The 18,560-nt window shown below is 42.8% G+C and overlaps 1 protein-coding gene across 7 annotated transcripts in view; it reads left to right on the top strand.

Annotated features, from left to right (window-relative positions):
• The window catches only part of KIF13B (kinesin family member 13B), a 187,182-nt gene that overhangs the window by 125,888 nt on the left and 42,734 nt on the right, over nt 1–18,560 (top strand). For all 7 annotated transcript variants that reach the window (XR_003428978.1, XM_027088008.1, XM_027088009.1 and 4 more), the window contains 9 exons: nt 1,461–1,560; nt 2,149–2,275; nt 3,044–3,099; nt 4,677–4,801; nt 6,058–6,234; nt 8,646–8,738; nt 12,970–13,122; nt 13,870–13,947; nt 15,111–15,164. Coding sequence is in view for 6 of the 7 variants with exons in the window: in XM_027088008.1 (XP_026943809.1) it covers nt 1,461–1,560; nt 2,149–2,275; nt 3,044–3,099; nt 4,677–4,801; nt 6,058–6,234; nt 8,646–8,738; nt 12,970–13,122; nt 13,870–13,947; nt 15,111–15,164 (963 nt within the window). In the remaining variant the exon portion in view is untranslated. The remainder of the gene's footprint in view (nt 1–1,460; nt 1,561–2,148; nt 2,276–3,043; nt 3,100–4,676; nt 4,802–6,057; nt 6,235–8,645; nt 8,739–12,969; nt 13,123–13,869; nt 13,948–15,110; nt 15,165–18,560) is intronic.

Raw genomic sequence — 18,560 nt, 5'->3', positions numbered from 1 at the left:
TCCAGGCCCCTGCAGATCCATTCTTCAGGTCCTCTTCCTTGCACTTGCTCTCTCCTTTTTCCCTGGAAGAGCTGTTGCAGACTTGGCTTCAGTCAAGCCACGCCCCTTAGGTATTTTCCATACTTTAAGCCAGGTCTCCTTTCCCTACTTCCTGGAGTCATACAGGTTTGGTTTTGTTTTTCCCCCCACCCCCCTTTCCCTAATCTCCTGCAAGATTTTGTTTACGTCTGATAAATTTTATTTTGTGAGTCTGGTTAGTCATCGTTTAGCACTGTCAGAGCTCTTCGGATCCTGATTATGTCAGCCAGTGCAGTCACCCTCCTGGTTTGGCTTCATTCTAATTGGATAAAAATGTCTGCTTTCCTATAAGTTGCTGATAAAAGTATTGAGGGTTAAATACAGAGTCCTGTGGCACAACCGTAGGGAATTCTTTTAAGCTGACGTTATTCCATTAATCACTATTCTTTGGATTTGATATTTCAGTCTTCTATAATTTCTTCCAAGTAGATCCATTGCGCATTTCTCCTTCTTGTCCACAAGAATGTCATGAGCTATTTGGTTAAGTGCCTTAGTGAAATCCAGATACTCCCAATATGCTCAGCATTCCACTGATCTACCCAGTCACGTAACTTTATTACAGAAGGAAATGAGGTAAGATGGGAGCACAGTCAGGTGTTGACTGGTAGAGTTGTTAGTCTGGTGGTAACATCCCGTCTGCCACCACCACCACCGCCCCCCCCCGCCCCGCCAAAAAAAAAGAAACCCAACAGAAACTAGGGAGAGAAGCATTTACATGATTTGTAGATGCTGGTGAAACATGTTGAAGGCTGTAGTTAAGAAATCTGAAGAGTTCTTCCGATGGTTCTAAGGGATATAAATTTGAGGATTATCGAGTAGTATTTGTGATTTTTATCCAGCAAAGAGACCTTGTAGAAGATATTGGCTGCATGAGTGCTTGGAGTTCTACCCTTTGAGCCAATAGAAATAAAACTGGTTCTGGGGCTTCCCTGGTGGCGCAGTGGTTGGGGGTCCGCCTGCCGATGCGGGGGATGCGGGTTCGTGCCCCGGTCCGGGAGGATCCCGCGTGCCGCGGAGCGGCTGGGTCCGTGGGCCATGGCCGCTGAGCCTATGCATCCGGAGCCTGTGCTCTGCATCGGGAGAGGCCAGAGCAGTGAGAGGCCTGCGTGCCGCAAAAAAATAAAAATAAAATAAGGGAAAAACTGGTTCTGGATTATCAGAGTGCCCTTTCAGAAATGGTGTTACTCTAGTACAGTAATGCTTTAATTTCTGAAAGTTTCTATTCTGAATAATGGTTGGATTCAACTAGTAGTGGTAATAAAAATGTTAGGGTATAATACTTTACATTTTTGAAGCATATTAGAGTAAGGTAAGATAGAGTATCGGTTTCAGATATATTGTCTTGATGTTATATTTACTGTAATCCCCTTGTTTGCTTCTAGGATCGGGATTTAGAGAGACTACGTAGAAAATGGCTAAATGTGTTAACAAAGCGTCAGGAGTACTTAGATCAACAACTGCAAAAGCTTGTCAGTAAACATGGTATGAAAAGCAACTTCTAATATTCCCCCCCACCCCAAATCAGTGTGCTGTTAATTCCCATTTGCAGTTACATGAAATAAAAGTAAACGAACACATCGGTAGTGGGAATGGTGAGAACATAGGAATGGTGCTTATTTGTGTCACATCCTTTCCAAAGGACAGTTATCCACTTGTAAGGATGTCTTTGCATAGGTCTCCCTTCCCCCCCAACAAAGAGGAAATAGAGTATGTGCAGTAAACATTGTCCCTCAAAAACAACTAAAGGAAGATGCTCACATTTCTTGATTTCTGGTCCAGAGGCACGCGAGCCCTCTGACTCTCGAAGAGATCATCCCTGTGCTGTTCCACCGCAGGCCTTCCATGAACTGCAGACGGCGTCTCTGTGAGAGCACACCAGCCTCGCTAGCTTATAGTTAGTTTTTTATCGTGAGCTTTTTATCACGAATTAGGGAAGTAATAAGTTGCTAGTGAACCCTCCTCAACCAATACATGGAATATGGGAACATCCTGTGGATAACGTAGGACAAAGCGTAAACAGCAGGCAAGAAGTGGGACCCCTGTATTTGATCCTCATTCTTGATGTTCTAGATAAAACAGAGGATGATGCTGACCGTGAAGCTCAACTACTAGAGATGAGGTTGACTCTGACTGAGGAGAGGAACGCAGTCATGGTCCCCTCAGCCGGCAGTGGGATCCCAGGGGCCCCGGCAGAATGGTATGGGTGCTGCCCTGTGTCTTCTGAAGTGTTCTGTGCTCACGGAGCTGCCCGCTTTCTCTATGAGTGTTGCCTCTGCTTTGATTAATGGATGACTTACCGTAGCGTGTGGGGAAAAAAGTTGTTTTAATTAGAGGAGGTGTTAAATTATTTTCATGAGTTGGAATAACTGTGACCTAAAACTGTTTTATTAAGTAATATTGTTTTTGGCCCAACTAATTAAGATTTCTGAGAATCTAAATCAATATTTAGTACCATTGCACTTAGCATTTAAAAAAATAGTTAATATGTTAATTACTTGGGTCATTCCCTTAAAAGACTATTCAGTCATAATAAAATTGCATCACCAGGTGTTTTTGATTTTGGTACTAGATTAAACTGAACTGTCAGCAAATGTTCTCTGCCACTTTATAGAAATTAAAAATAGTAAATTAAGCCACATGGGGCCCTTAGGTATATAACTTTATAAGAAAGTACGTTTAAACAAGGGAGCTTCAACTTCAGTGATGAACAGGTATATGTGTTTTCTAAGACTAAGTTCTGATATCAGAGCGTATGATAATTATGCATGGAAGCACCAGAGAAAAGAAGCAGCAGTGGCAGTTAAGTCCTTGTGGCATCTCTGATGTGAAATTATAGCTAACCCAGTACCCAGAATTATCATTGGTTGACCTGTAATTGCTCTGCATGTATGAAGGCTGAGTCGTGAAGCACATGCCGCTGAGAAAGGCTGCTTTATTTGAGATGCTGTTGTTCGTTATGTTTTAGGACGCCGGTTCCTGGGATGGAAACACACATTCCCGTTATATTCCTTGACTTAAATGGTAAGTTAAGAGGTGCCGCCTTCCGAAGGCAACTCTGACAAATTAGTGTCCAAGTAACACTTAGATTCTAACAAAGTATGCAGTTAGGCAATTCTGTAAGCCTAAGGTTTGGGTCTGTTTTATGTGTGCCAAAGGACTCTAATCCTTGACAAAGAATGAATTTCCTGTAAGAATAGTATTTTTTTTTAACAGTGATAGGTATGTCTCATCGTGATGTGTTCTCACATTTCGTTCTACAACCCGTACTGCTTTGTGTGCTTTGTCTCCCATCAGTTTAGGATGGCAGTAATGTTTTCCACACTTAAGGTATTTTCTTCTTTAATTCTCAGGAGGACTCCTCTCCAGAAAGGACTAATAACTAGTGATGCTTATGTAGCATGTTGCTTTTATCTGGTGTCTTCTTAGCATTACCTAATGAATTTCTCACTTTATCTGTGAGTTCTTGTGCCATTCATCACTGCGTCGCCTTTTTTGTTTTTTAAATAACTGTCATTTTTTTCCCCCTCATGTAAAATATTTTGGATGTGGCTACATTTTACAAATATTCTGTCTGAGGAGGGAAATAAAAATGAAAAGGTAGATTAAAGAGCTAAAAATAAGTTTGAAAGTCAGCATTTAAATTCCAAAGACATCTGCAGAAGAACTGTGTATTAAAATGAGCCATCCTAAATAGGCAAGCTTGGATGTCCTCAGTGGTTTTCTTCTGCCCTGAAAGTATGTTACAGCATCTCAGGTATTTAGCGTCCTGTGCTGCTTGGCTTACTTGGACCTGTGAGAGTTTTTCATATCCACACGGAGTCAGAGAAGAGCACTTAGCCACTGGCACCGTACATCCACCTGTCGGGGTTTTAATGTATTGCCATAGCACTCTATCCTTCCTTGTTCTCTTGAGCCTTGGAGACTGAGGGCGACTCTGTCTTGTTCTTACCTGAGGTTCCTAGATAGGTGAGGGGTGTGTGTGTGTAGGAGGGTTAGAAAGTGGAAGAGAATAAGCTTCAAGAAGACCTATTAGTATGGATATTCCAAGACAGGAGCAGCACCCTGTTCAGCCTATGCCCGTTCTTGGTCCACACAAGCCCACGTACTAGAAGAAATACTTTCGACGTTTACTTGCAAGCTTAAGATGCATAGGGAGTTGGGAGGGCCAGGCTTGGAAATGAACAACCAAAGGGCCACAGGGCAGCCCTTCAGTTTCTTAACTGTGGGATGATTGGAATCACTCTCACTCTCATTTCTTCAGTGCACTAAAAGACAGGGAATTGGGGTTCTAATCCTGTCATTAACATTTATGGGCTGACCCGGTGTAACCTCTTGGGTTTCTTGGCTTCGGTTGCCTTCCATGTCAAATAAGGCACGGAGGTAGGAGATTGGATTTAGATAATTTCTTGAGGCGTTTTCCATCTCTAAGATCCGTGAACTGTTTAATGGTCATCATCTGTGTGATGTAAGATTTCAGAGCCAACCAGCAAATGAAATTTGAGGCAGGAGAATTCTGCTACTAAGCACATTGAAATTTAGCTGGTAGGGGTTATCCTTTAAAATGATCTCCATATTGAATGGAACTTCTCTGCTTTTAGCTGATGATTTCAGCTCTCAGGATAATCTTGATGACCCAGAAGCTGGTGGATGGGATGCTACCCTGACTGGAGAAGAAGAGGACGAGTTCTTTGAACTGCAGATTGTCAAACAGCATGATGGAGAGGTAAATAAAGCATAACTCGGGAAGACTGGATGAAAAGTAGTTTCTTTAACCTTTCCATGAGCCTTTGAAAACAATCAGCAAGGTAATCATTTCAGTGCTTACGTTTCTCAAGAACTATAAATGAAAACCTTTCAGTATGATTTCCAGAAAGAAGGGAACCAATTCCAGAAGGAGTAGACCAATCAGATCACATCCATTCACTGTTTTACTTCTTTTCCTGGTGAAGGATCTTTGTTAGTAATTCATAGTTCAGGTCAGCAGTGGTCTACTCTCTGGGGAAATGCTCCTGAAGTACATAGAGGTAAAATGGCACAGTGTTTGGGACTGACTTCGAAATGCTTTAGTGAAGACTTCTTAATAAGGGAGGAAAAGAATAGATGAAGCCACGTGATAATGTTTGAATCTGAGCGATGGGTATACACCGGGGGCTTATTTTCTAATTTTGAGCATATTGGAAAAATTATAAAATATATTAAGGAAGGAAAGCCGACGTGATACTCTGAAGGACACATCATCACATAGTGAGTGGTATTCTGAAGATGCAAAACTTGAACTGCGGTGCATTCTGTAAAGCAGTGGACCTGCACCCGTCTTTAATAAGTCAGTGCCGTGAGTGACAAAGAAAGCCTGGGGAACCAGCCTAGATGAAAGTAGACTAAAAGAACAGGACAGCTAAATGCAGTTTGTGATCCTGGGTCAGAACAGTTGAAACATTTGAATATGGACTCTGTATTATATAGTAGTATTGTATTGATGTTAAATTCCTGAATATGATAATTGTCCTATGGTTAAGTTATAGGATGTCCTTGCTCTTAGAAGATACTTGCTGAAGTATTTAGAGATGCAGAGTTACCTGTCTATAACTTACTGTAAAGTGGTTCGGTAAAAAAACCCAAAAAACAACAGCAATACTGTGTGTGTTTGTGTGAGAGAGAGGGAAAAGGGCAAAATGTTAACAGGTGGTGAATCTACCTGAAAGAAATACAGGAGTTCATTGTACTCAATTTGCAACTTTTATGTTTGAGTATTTTTCAAAATAAATAAATTTTAGCTGTCGGCCAGGAACAGCCTGCTCTGTACTCCCTCGAGTCGGTGCCGGAGGCCACATCCTGGGATTCCCATGGTCTCCCAGGGCAGTTCTCTTAGCAGAGCTGCACTCATTGAGTGGCCTGCTCCACTTCAGCCCAAGCCAAGACATTTCCTTGTGGGGTTTTGTGTTTTAGGAGGAGGGGGTGACTGTTCTGTCTTCTCTGCAGGTGAAAGCGGAAGCCTCCTGGGACTCCGCAGTGCACAACTGCCCTCAGCTGAGTAAAGGCACGCCCGCGGATGAGCGAGTGTTTCTCATCGTGCGGGTGACGGTCCAGCTCAGCCATCCGGCCGACATGCAGTTGGTATTACGCAAGCGCATTTGTGTCAGTGTTCACGGCCGGCAGGTGAGTCATTGATCCTAGTTGAAGAAATGACTTTGGGTCAGACACGAGGGCGGGGCTGTGGAAGGATTGCTCTGGCCTCCTGTCCCCCCAGGCTCTGTGAAGCTCTGAGCTTTTCTCTTTCAGTTGACTATTGCTGTCCTATAACCGTGCTTGCTTCAATCCCGGAACCCGTCAGCCTGACTTCCTCCTAGACGACCCTGAATTGTTACCCTGAATCTTTGTTACTGCAGAGGCACAGCTCACAGCCCTTCCTTTGGGTGCCATAGGGCCCTGTCAAGGCGAAGCTCACTGTTTTTGTCTTTGACTCTTCATCTGGGTCCTGCAAGATGAGAATGTTCACCACAGATGAGCTGTTGTTTGTGCTGTTCACCATTTCGTTTTCCGTGCCTTTCTTTTCTTTCAGTCCTCTCTGCTGGTTCATTGATTGTGTATTTGGAGAGAGTACTCTGTCAAGCTTTGGGGTAAAAAGATGAATAAGAAATAATCTGCATCCTTAAAGAGCCAATGTCCACTGGCCTCTGAGTGTATAAGCAGACGACTCCTCTACTGTGGTGGTGCAGCTCAGAGGGTGAGAGTGCAGTCAGGGAAGGCTTCAAAGAGGAGGGGGCATGTGAGCTGCTCCATTGCAGGCAGCGGTGGTTGGCAGGCAGAGGAGTCGCTGGCTATTTCACCGAGAGGAGGAAATATCCGTGCAGAGGTGGTGAGGAAGGAAAGGGCGTGGCAGCTTGGGGACCGTTAGAAGCAGAGTGTGACGGGGTGTGCTGCAGAGGCCACGGCTGTGGGCATCAACACAGTTGCAGCTAGGTTATGAAGGACCTTGTGCCGTATGAACCAGTTTAGTAGAAAACTTCTAGATAAGAATATAAAGGATTTCTGCTGTTGGTTCTGCAATGATACGATTTGGGAGGTTGGTTCTAGGGGTTCTTCTCAATACACTGGCTAAAACCAGGACAGATGAAAATAAATCTTTTCATTTAGAAGAGTACAGTCACGGTTGACAGAGTCCTGGATGTAATCTCCACCCCTAAAAATTAATCTTTAGTTCTAAATGTCACACTGATATCAATCTTTGAATGAAGACCAGCAGTGATGCTGTTAAAATTGCAGCTCTTTAGCTTGGCGATCGAGCATCAGTACATACAGGTCATGGCGTAGCTGTAGATGTATGTATATGCCGTGTCTCCCATTCACTCTTTTCTTGGTCTCTCTTTTCTCGGAAGTCTATTTTTAAATAAATGTATTTTATTTATTGATTTTTGGCTGCATTGGGTCTTCATTGCACATGCAGGCTTTCTCTAGTTGCAGTGAGCGGGGGCTACTCTTGGTTGCTGTGCATGGGCTTCTCATTGCAGTGGCTTCTCTTGTTGTGGAGCATGGGCTGTAGGCTCATGGGCTTCAGTAGTTGTGGCACGTGGGCTCAGTAGTTGTGGCTCGCGGACTCTAGGGTGCAGGCTCAGTCGTTGTGGCGCATGGGCTTAGATGCTCCACAGCATGTGGGATCTTCCCAGACCAGGGCTCGAACCATGTCCCTTGCATTGGTAAGCAGATTCCTAACCATTGTGCCACCTTATAAGTCTGGAGTCAAGAGTGAAGGGATGAAATAAATGCATTCTAAGAGGCTAAAATCTTTTAAAAAGTTAACTAAAGATCGCTGAATTATTATTAAGTTTGTGAAAATATGTACTTCTGAGACCAAACAGTTTTTTTCCTATTCTGTTTGGGGGCTTTTACCTATTTCCTACTTGGCTTTTGCATGAGGGAAAAAGGTTCAGTGTCAGTTTAATATTCTCTCTTATTCTTATCTTTATTCACCAATTATATTCTGCCCTCATCCGTGCTCTCTTTAACCTCTACAGGATGTTCAGTCTTAGCAACATCTTCAAATGAGTCATCTATGCATTAATTCAACAGTTCAATTCTTAACCGTGCAAAGAGCACAGTCAGCATAAACAATGACCATGCACTCTTAAATCATTCTTCATAACGATCCTGCTTTGGTCAAGAATTAATGCCTGGACTTGTCAATATTCATAGTGCAAAAAAAGGATAAGGGTCACCAGCCCTTCCTTACATCTTTGTTAGAAGGTCATTTTATCTTGTAGAAGTCAACAGTCTTATTTTTGTAGCAGAGCTGAACCAGATGCCTAGTGTGGTTCCAGAGTTTAGGGTTTGTACTTTTCATATATTCGGTATGGGACCTGTCACGTGGCAGGCATCATATAAATTGGTTTGGGGCACTAAGACAAAGTTGAGGAACTTATATGTAGTGATTTGGATTCTGACTTATATTGGAAGTATGTTCTTTTCCTTTCTGGTTAGAGTGAATGTGGTGTCGTTTATGCTGTCTCTTTGTTAATGAAAACTCAGTTTTTGAGGTGGGAAACCATGTCTTCTATTTTGTTTTTCTCTAGGGTTTTGCTCAGAGTCTCCTAAAAAAGATGTCACATCGAAGTTCTATTCCAGGCTGTGGAGTGACCTTTGAAATTGTCTCCAATATTCCAGAGGTGAAGGATCATATGAAATTTGAATATACTAAAAATAAACATGTAGAAAGAGCAAACTCCCTGAAAAGTCACCTATGCAAGAAATGTGTGTTAAATGAAAATGTATATTTAGGAAAATGTTATAGATTTGTAGAGGAATTTCCTAATCTTCACTTGATTCAGAGTAAAATGTACTTGTGTGGCTTTAAAGGTTTTGGTTTTAGTATTTTGTTAAAGAAGAATCTTTTGAAAAGCAAATCAACACCTTTTTACCCACAGAAGAGGGTATAACCCTTGAAGGAAGGCAACACAGCATAACATAGAGTTTCAGGGTTTCATTTTGGAATGAAACAGAAATCTTGTTTCTGTCACCTCTTAGTGACGTGAACTTGGGTAAGTTACTTTGAGCCTAAATTTTTTCATTTATCAAATTGGGTTAGTGATACCTTCTGTACAGGGTTTTTCTTAAGGATTAAATGAGACAATATACACAAATTGTGTACATGCTAAACAATAAATTGTAATTGCTATTATTATTATAGTTACTATTATTATTTCTCTTTCTGAGCTAATTCAGATATGCACAGGAATCAAACAGATAGAGCTGAAAATACCCCTGACAGGAGCTTGCTGGAGGATGTAGTTTATATGTGCTTCCTAGTACTTAATTCCTGATTTAGACAGATTTGTGCACTTGGTTATTGACATAGCTAGTAACAAGGCCTTCCTTACAGGAGTAGGAGAAGTGAGGGGTCTAAGAAAAGGACCCAACAAAAAAGACAAGAGTGGCTCCTTCTGCCACATTGACTACCCAAAATCGGGGAGTGAGTGGGGAGGTCCAGGCTGTGCTGCCCTTGGGGGTGGAAAATGGAATGGGACCCTGGGGCGAGCACTCCCTCCTAAGCACACCATCCATGGTGCCTTCATTCTCTTGATTCAAGGGCTCAGTGCTTGTTGATTGATTCTGTTGATTATTTGAACAATAGATGGACAATATATATTTTAAGACAGATCAGGTTTTGGAAGAGTGAAAAGATTGCACAGTACTTAGGCTTTGTTTTAGAGTACTTATGTCACAGAACACTCTTCCTCTCAAATAATGTCAAATAGTGACTAACTCTTGCCTGGACCTTCAAAGTATTAGGCTTACATAGCACATATTAACTGTTTATTTAATTTGGAGCCTGCTGACCATTTAAAAATTGAGCCCCTTTTCGAGTTAGACAAGCTGCAAAATCTTGGATCTGGAATATATTACTCTTTGTATACTTATATGTGGGGTTAGAGATTTACTGTTTATTCTCTGTATCTGAGTGTTTGCTCTTTTTTCCAGTTGTTTCAGATCTTAACTCTATAAAACGGTTTGAATGCAGTTGAGAAACAGTGACACTTGCAGTGAACTGTCTTCAGTTTTTCCTTTTCTCCCATCATCTTTCTTCTCTTCTCTCCTCATTTGTAGTTTTTTTCTTTTTTTGGGCTGTGTTGGGTCTTCATTGCTGCGTGTGGCCTTTCTCTAGTTGGGGCGAGCGGGGGCTACTCTTCATTGCAGTGCGCTGGCTTCTCATTGCGGTGGCTTCTTTGTTGTGGAGCATGGGCTCTAGGTGTGCGGGCTTCAGTAGTTGCGGCACGCGGGCTCAGTAGTTGTGGTGCACGGGCTTAGATGCTCTGCGGCACGTGGGATCTTCCTGAACCAGGGCTCGAACCCATGTCCCCTGCATTGGCAGGTGGATTCTTAACCACTGCACCACCAGGGAAGTCCCCCATTTGTAGTTTTCTTATCTTCTTTAACAGTGCTTTTATTCTTCAGGTGATATGGTTTTTCAAAGGGCAGACGTGGGGAAATCAGCGGAAAGATAAACACATAGCCTCATGTGATGGGGCTACCTATTAATAATTAGCTAAATGTCTAAGTTGGGAAGTGTTAGGGTCACATTATCAAATCCTGATGATAAAGACAAAGGAAAAGTGAGACTTAAAGCTTATAGTGTAAGGACTACACTAGTTTATTTTTTATTTCAAAATAAAATAGAAAGCTTCTTAAAAGCTGGAATTCATCATGAAAAAGCCTGGAAAAGTTCTTTGTGTTCCATATTACAGAAGCTTTGAGGGCTTGGTAGCAAAAAGAAGTAGTCATAGACCAGAGAGCAACAAGAGATGGTTTCACCTTTCTTCCTTTTTTTTTTTTTAAAGCAGCTAGAATGCTTTCATTGCTAATGGGAGTGTAAAATGATACCACCACTGGCAGCTGATCATAAAGTTAAATAGACACCTACCCCGTGACCCAGTAATTCTACTTCTAGGTCCTTACCCAAGAGAAGTGAAAGCATATATCCATAAAGATCTGCACAGGAATATACAAAGCAGCTTAATTCAAAATAACCTAAAACTGGAAACAACCCAAACATCCATCAACAGACGAATGGACACATAAATTGTGGCATCTCCATACTGTGGAGTATTACTCAGCCATACAAAGAAATGAACTGTGTGAACGAATCTCTAAATCACTATGCTAAGTGAAAAGCCAGGCGCCAAAGGGTGTCGTTCCATTTATGTGAACTTCTAAAACAGGTGAACTAATCTGTGGTGAAAGAAACGACCTTGCCTTGGGGGAAGGGTAGGGGTCGAACTTTCTGAGGAAATGGAAATGTTTTATTCCTTGTGTGGATAACATGGATATATAATATATACATTTCTTTAAAACTCAGGTATCCTCTTTCTTAGAAAATCAGGATATTCAGTGGTTAAAAGAATACTCTATCAGGAGTCAGGAGACCTAATTCTAGTCTTGCTTCTTTTGCTAATTATGCGACCTTCCTCTTTCCTCATTTGTAAAATGAGGATGATTCCGGGGCCCAAACGAATTACTGTAGGAGACAAAAGTTTTGTGAACTTAAGCTGTCTTCTGAATTTTTCCATATTTTATCCATTCTAAGGCTTATGTAAATTTTTAAAAATAAATTCATTTATTTTATTTATTTATTTTTGGCTGCCTTGGGTCTTCGCTGCTGCACGCAGGCTTTCTCTAGTTGCGGTGAGCGGGGGCTACTCTTGATTGCAGTGTGCGGGCTGCTTGTTGTGGTGGCTTCTCTTGTTGGAGCATGGGCTCTAGGCGCACGGGCTTCAGTAGTTATGGCACGTGGGCTCAGTAGTTGTGGCTCGCGGGCTCTAGATCGCAGACTCAGTAGTTGTGGTGCACGGGCTTAGTTGCTCTGCGGCATGTGGGATCTTCCCGGACCAGGGCTCGAACCCGTGTCCCCTGCATTGGCAGGCAGGTTCTTAACCACTGTGCCACCAGGGAAGCCCGTAAGGCTTATGTAAATTTAAAAAAATATTTTTGAAGTTAGAATGTGTCTTATAATTGATGATATCTTAAAGTTAGTTGGCAGAGTTTTTTTCCCTCCTTAGTGGTATATGTCTTTTCTTAAAGTCGATGGTATCTTAAGATGCAGTGGCATGCGGATATATATTTTGTAGTCTTTGACGTTACTATAACAAATTCACCAGTAAAAAAAGTATCTCATTTTTCCTGAGAAGAGTACTTTGTTATGAGCCACATGAGCTTGAGATACCTGACTACATTAACAAAGTCCCTCCCTGACTTGCAAACATCCCATTTATATGCCTGGACCAGTTATGTCCAGGGAGCTGGGTGAGTGAGAATTTGCTTAGTTACTTCTCTTCTCCTTCGGCCTCTGCCACTGCAGAGTTGGGGATTGAGACCACACTTGGAATATGTAGTCTGTGGGAGGCTGCTTAGCAAAAGGGCTGGAACCCAGCCCTTCTTTCCATTCTTAGCCTCCATACCTGTGTCTGTCTCCTGCAGGAGTTGTTTGGATCCCAGACGTATCCAGCTGTTACCCCAGCTCCTCACTCCTCCCTCTGGCCCCCCAAGATATGTTCAGGAAGTACTATTGTGGTTAGATTTCCAGCTAGCCCACCAAATCCTTTCTAACCAGGAATGTCTTTGTTTGCAATGGAAATGTAGGAGAGAACAGTTTTGTTGAAAATGTGCTGTGTTTCAGCTGCTCTGTGTTTAACCAGCCTTTCAGGTGAACCGAACCACCATTTATACCATGATTTCTGTGGGAAAATGCATTTTGAGTTCCGAAAGCTGACTTTAAAACGGAATTTGGAATACATCCCATTTGTTCGTTCAGTACTCTTGTGTGTATTTGTATAATCAGGAAGCTTTTGTAACATTTTCTTCTGCAAGGTACTTAATTTTAATATACAATTTTCCATTCTCCAGGATGCCCAGGGAGTAGAGGAACGAGAAGCATTAGCAAGAATGGCAGCTAATGTTGAAAACACGGCTTCTGCTGACTCGGAGGCATATATTGAGAAATACCTCAGGAGCGTGCTGGCAGTGGAGAACCTTCTCACGTTAGATCGACTTCGCCAGGTCAGCCGACAGAGCTGGTGGCCATGGTGCCAGCCCAGCCTGACTCTGGGTTTGACTTTCCACAAGTCACATCATTGTTACATCTAAACGTTTGAAGCCTCTAAGTGGAGCATATTAATTTAGATTAAACTTGCTGGGTAAGTCTTTGAAGATACAGACACTACTGGAAAGTTACTTCTTCCAAGACCCTAAATGGTATCTAGTGGCCATTTGGAAGTAGTGGAAGAGAATATGTAACTCTTGGTGGCTAAGTATCTTAGAAATTCCTTGATACTGGGTCATAATGTCACAGAAGGTAGAGTGCTGTGCCCTTCTTTGCCTCCACAGCCTCGGAGTGGATCTCTAGAAGGGAAAACAGAAGCGCCAGCCGTAAACCTAAGCCTCAGAGAAACCCTGAGCTCCATTTTATGTGACAGTGTTGAGACTTTTTTTTTAACCAAAAATACGAATGAAAAATAAAAGAGAATGGTCTGCTTTTAATAATCTTTCTCTTGGGACTGACTTCTGGCCAGCTTCAAGGGGGCCGTCAGTAGATACAGAAAAGAATGATCCAGGTAACCTGTCCGCTGTTGAATTAACTTTGAGTATTCCACAGTGATGGTAATTGAGTCATTCTGTCGTGTGAAGTAACAGCCGTCCTTTAAAGAACTAGGAATGTGTCCATAGCTCAGGCTGCTTTAAGATACTGTTACTTTGGAAGTGTGTCTCTCATGTGTATTTTTCGTCTGTATTTTCTCTGACTGACAGGAAGTTGCAGTGAAGGAACAGTTGACAGGAAAAGGGAAGCTGAATAGGAGGAGTATTAGCTCTCCAAATGTGAACAGAGTGAGTACCTGGAACCCCATTCTGTGCTCTGCTTTCGCTCCTCTTTCCTTGGATAACTCCTTCCCATCCTTTGAATCTCATCTCGGATATCATTTCCTTCTATGAACTGATTTAAGTGTCCCCATTCTCTACCCTGAAGCATCGGTGCACCCCTCTGTCACTGCCCTTGCTAATTTTACAGGGAAAGTTCCCGTATGAGTCCCTCTGTAACGTTTCTCCTTTATCTTCGTGTCGCCAGTGCCTGGCACACTGACTCTGTTAGGTGAGTGTTTGTTGTACTAAAGCAAAACTAGCCGAGTGCCGAGGGAAACCGTTTGAATTTTCTAGGCCAAACTGAATTACTTATAAATTGAGGAGAAGTCTGGACTAGGTTTATAAACTGTGATTTATCTCTACTTTCCTTACTTTTGGTAAAGATATGAATATGAGAGATAGTACACCTTTGTCTGAACTTGTTACCCAGAAAAACCATGGTACAAGCATTGAAATAAAGAGCAACTGACCCTTAGCCTTGGTGTTGGAGAGGACCCAGTGAGAGGCAGGACGGGTCTCAGGCTGGAGGGCCCACGTGGCCCCGTGAGACTGAGTGACGTCGCTGACGATCTCAGACAGAAAGATTGGGAACATTCTCAGGCAGTAAAAAATACCACTTTAACTCAGCGTAAATATCTTCTCATTCCTTCAGAAAATGATCTACCAAAATGCACTGGTATGTGCAGAGATTTGGTATTTAGAATCCTATGGTTTAAAATAAATAGTTTGCGTGTATACATTTGCTACAATACCCAGAGAAAGGAGTCGTCCGATTAGGACAGGGTAAGGTAACCAGTAACCTGGTATCCTTTAAATAGAAGGGGATAAACAAATGAAGCGTCTCTTACTCGGGCCCAGCCAGCTGTTGCCTCAGTGTACACTGGATATCTGATGTTATACAAACCTCCCATCTTAAAAAATGTTAATTCAATTTTTTTAAAAAAAACTGCACCTGACAGTGTCCCAAAGGCCACTAGTCTAGTTTGTAACTTTGGTCTTGACAGTCTGTCTGATACCATCCAACTTCAACATTCTGTTGATTTGGTTTTCAAAGTCTTGTATTTCCAGGACCATAGATCTATGTACTTTTGCACATGAAGGACTAATCCCCCTCTTTATTTCTTGTTTAGCTGTCTGGCAGCCGACAGGATCTTATTCCATCCTACAGTCTAGGTAGCAACAAGGTGAGTGTTTGTAACTATTTTCTATCAGCCTTAACCCGTTTCCCATTCCAGCTTTCCTCTTCTCAAATATCACACGCTAGTTTTGCATGCCAAATTTTCTCCCAGTTTTCTATACTGTGTGAAATCTATTGGAGAGCGTTGAGTTCATTTCTTTTTATCTGCCAGTTAAAATAATGTTACCGAGACCTTATTATTACTCTACTTCCTAAGGGTTAAAAAACAATTTAGTTGCTTAAGTTCTTCTGTTGAAAATATTCTTCCTGTTTGTGTCAGAAAAGGAACTTCATGTCAGATTTTTAATAGTAAAATATTGATGAAATGATTGAAAATATGTGAGGAATAAGATCATGTCTAAAAGTTAATATTATTTGTTAGAAGAAAGAAAAATAAGCCAACAGAAATTTTGTTAGCTGGAATGTATTTACTTGCTTGTTAATATAGCTTTCCCCAATATAACAGAGTTTTAAGCATAGACAATTCATTTTCATGTACTTAAAGGGCTCACACTTGAAATTGTAACTGGATGTCACATGACACAGTTTTGTGCCTGCCGTTTTTTGAGGGACCTCGTTAGATGTTGGTGCTGCCAGCTGCAGGCAGTGTTTTCTGTGTCGATATCTTCACCCTTGAGGAGGCCAAAAGTGTCATATGAAATGGTCTGACATGAGGAAGTTGTGTCACAGTAAAAGAAGATACAGATAAAAGAAGATTGGCTATTTAATCATTATCAAAGCTGAGTGGTATTCATTACACTATTCTTACACTATTCTTTCTATTCTTGTTAAATATTCTACAATCTATCTTTGTATAGGTTTGAAATTTTCCTTATAAAAACTTAAGAAAGGGCTTCCCTGGTGGCGCAGTGTCTGAGAGTCCGCCTGCCGATGCAGGGGACGTGGGTTCGTGCCGCGGTCCGGGAAGATCCCACATGCCACGGAGCGGCTGGGCCCGTGAGCCATGGCCGCTGAGCCTGCACGTCCGGAGCCTGTGCTCCGCAACGGGAGAGGCCACAACAGTGAGAGGCCCGCGTACCGCAAAAAGGAGGGGGAAAAAAAAGATTAAGGAAAAGGCAATGAAGTTGATGAACGATTAGACTCATTTTTAAGATCTAGGTTACTAGGAGTTTACCTGAAGTAATACATAGATATGTATCTATGTATATACATCCTATTATTTCAGGAAAACTACCAGTAATCTAAATCTTAAAAATATATATCTCAGTGTTTATAGGCAAATAACTTGCTCTCCAGCTCATCAGTTCACTGACCACCTACCATGCGTCTGAAAGTGTGCTAAGGTTTAGTACTCCTTGATACGGGTCCACTGACAGGTGTGATTAGCTCTTGATAATCATAGCATAGTTGTGATTAGCTAAACAAAGCAGAGTTTATGGAAAATTGTGTCATTATTAATTATAAATAACTCAAGTATTTTAAGGAAAATATAAGAAAAAACCATGACTTTCTGTGTTTTTTTGAAATCCATCTAACCCAAATCCTGTATCATGAATTCCTTGAAAAAAAGTAGCCAAAATTTCTTCTTTTCTCTCTCACCCTAGTTTCCTTATGTTTAAATGAAGAAAATAATAGAAAACAGTAGTATCTGCTTGAAAAAGAATTATTGTTTCATCTACACCAAATAAACAGAATAAAGGAACACAGATGCTGTAATAGAAGTATGCCTAGGTAGAGTAGGAGCCCAGAGGAGGGAGTGGGCACTTTTATAGGTATTATTCAGGGACCAAGGGAGGCTACAGAGAGGGGGAACTCCCCGCCCCCAATAAGCTTAATGCTGAAAGAGGATAAGGTCCACCCAAGGCAGGGAAGGGGTTGAAGCAAGAGTGTGAACAGAAGTGTGGAAGGAGGAAAGAGCATGAGTAAAGCAGAGAGGGTGCAGTGTGGGGTAGAGCCCAGAGAAAGGGGCCTTATTTCAGAAGTTCCTATAGATGTGCCTAGGAGTAGCTGGGGAGCTGGGTCCCTTGAAGGAGTCTTTTTAAACAGTCTACCTAAACCCCACTTATGTTCCTGGCTGTGGTGTATAAAATTACGTTAGAATAATGTACATAGTAGAAATGTGTACAGTTACCAATGCACAAGTGAGGGTGGGGACAGCAGGTGGGGTAGAGGTCTCAGCAGCGGGGAGGGGGAGGGAGAGATTCAGGACGTGCTCAGGAGATGGAAGCTCTAGAGCTCGGCGACATGAAGAATAAGGTGGAGCCCAGGGGAGACAGGGTGGCGTGGGCTCTGGGTGACAGTGCAGAGAGGTGAATGTTGCAGGCTCAGGTTTCGGGAAGAAAATGATTGAGGTCAATTTTGGACAAAAGGTTATGTCTGCCAGTTCAGGGGTCTGGAAACCTGAGCTGAAGACAGATTGGGGAGCTCAGGTCCTGGTTGGAACAGCATGAGGGATTTGAGCACAGAGGCGAGGCTGTGCGGGCGTGATGGTGATACTTTCAGGCCTGTGCAGGAGGGGAAGCCGGCCAGGGCCACAACGGACCGGAGTCCTCAAAGAGGCGGGGAGGTGCAGGAGGGCGGCTTGGAAACTGGTGCCGGAGAAAGGCGGTTTAGGAGCTCCTTCCAGATTCCTCAGAGACCGAAATGAGGGCTGAAAAGACTATTTTGGGTGTGAGAGTGAAGAGTTTATTGGAGGCCTTTCCCAGGGCAGTCTCTTCTGTGGAGGATAGGGGAGAAGTAAGCAAAATGTGTTTTGGGGCGTTTTTTTGTTTGTTTTTTGCGGTACACGGGCCTCTCACTGTTGGGGCCTCTCCCGTTGCGGAGCACAGGCTCCGGACGCGCAGGCTCAGCGGCCATGGCTTACGGGCCCAGCCGCTCCGCGGCATGTGGGATCTTCCCGGACCGGGGCACGAACCCGTGTCCCCTGCACCGGCAGGCGGACCCTCAACCACTGCGCCACCAGGGAAGCCCTGTTTTGTTTTTTGTTTGGGTTTTTTTTTTTGGACGTGCTGTGCAGCTTGCAGGATCTTAGTTTCCTGACTAGGGATCGAACCCGTGCCCCCTGCAGTGGAAGCGCAGAGTCCTAACCACTGGACCGCCAGGGAAGTCCCAGCGGGGCATATATTAAATGAGTAAATAAATTACACATTTTTTTGTTACTCTACCAGGACCTTTCCTTTTTCAGTCATCTTGATGTCCTGGGGCCCCTGTATAACTTAGAGAAGATGAGGAAATTCTACCCTCTGAGATTTTACTGGTGTCCTGGTGCCGTCCCAGCAGCAAGGATCTGGCTGTGTCCGCTCTATTTCAGCATGTATTTTCAGTTTTCGTCAGATGCCTCCACACGGTGAAGGACGCTTTTCTCCTGTTGCAGCAGTTTGCAGGCTTCCTCAAAACTTGGCGTCTCTCACCCCTGCGCAACCACAGCAGTCCCCAGCCGCTG

This window comes from Aethalodelphis obliquidens, unplaced genomic scaffold (assembly GCF_003676395.1).
Source record: "Aethalodelphis obliquidens isolate GAN/ISIS:26980383/991018 unplaced genomic scaffold, ASM367639v1 scaffold61, whole genome shotgun sequence".
NCBI classification, from domain to species: domain Eukaryota; kingdom Metazoa; phylum Chordata; class Mammalia; order Artiodactyla; family Delphinidae; genus Aethalodelphis; species Aethalodelphis obliquidens.
Note: the sequence above shows the minus strand (reverse complement) of the source record. Positions and strands in the feature narration are given on the sequence as shown.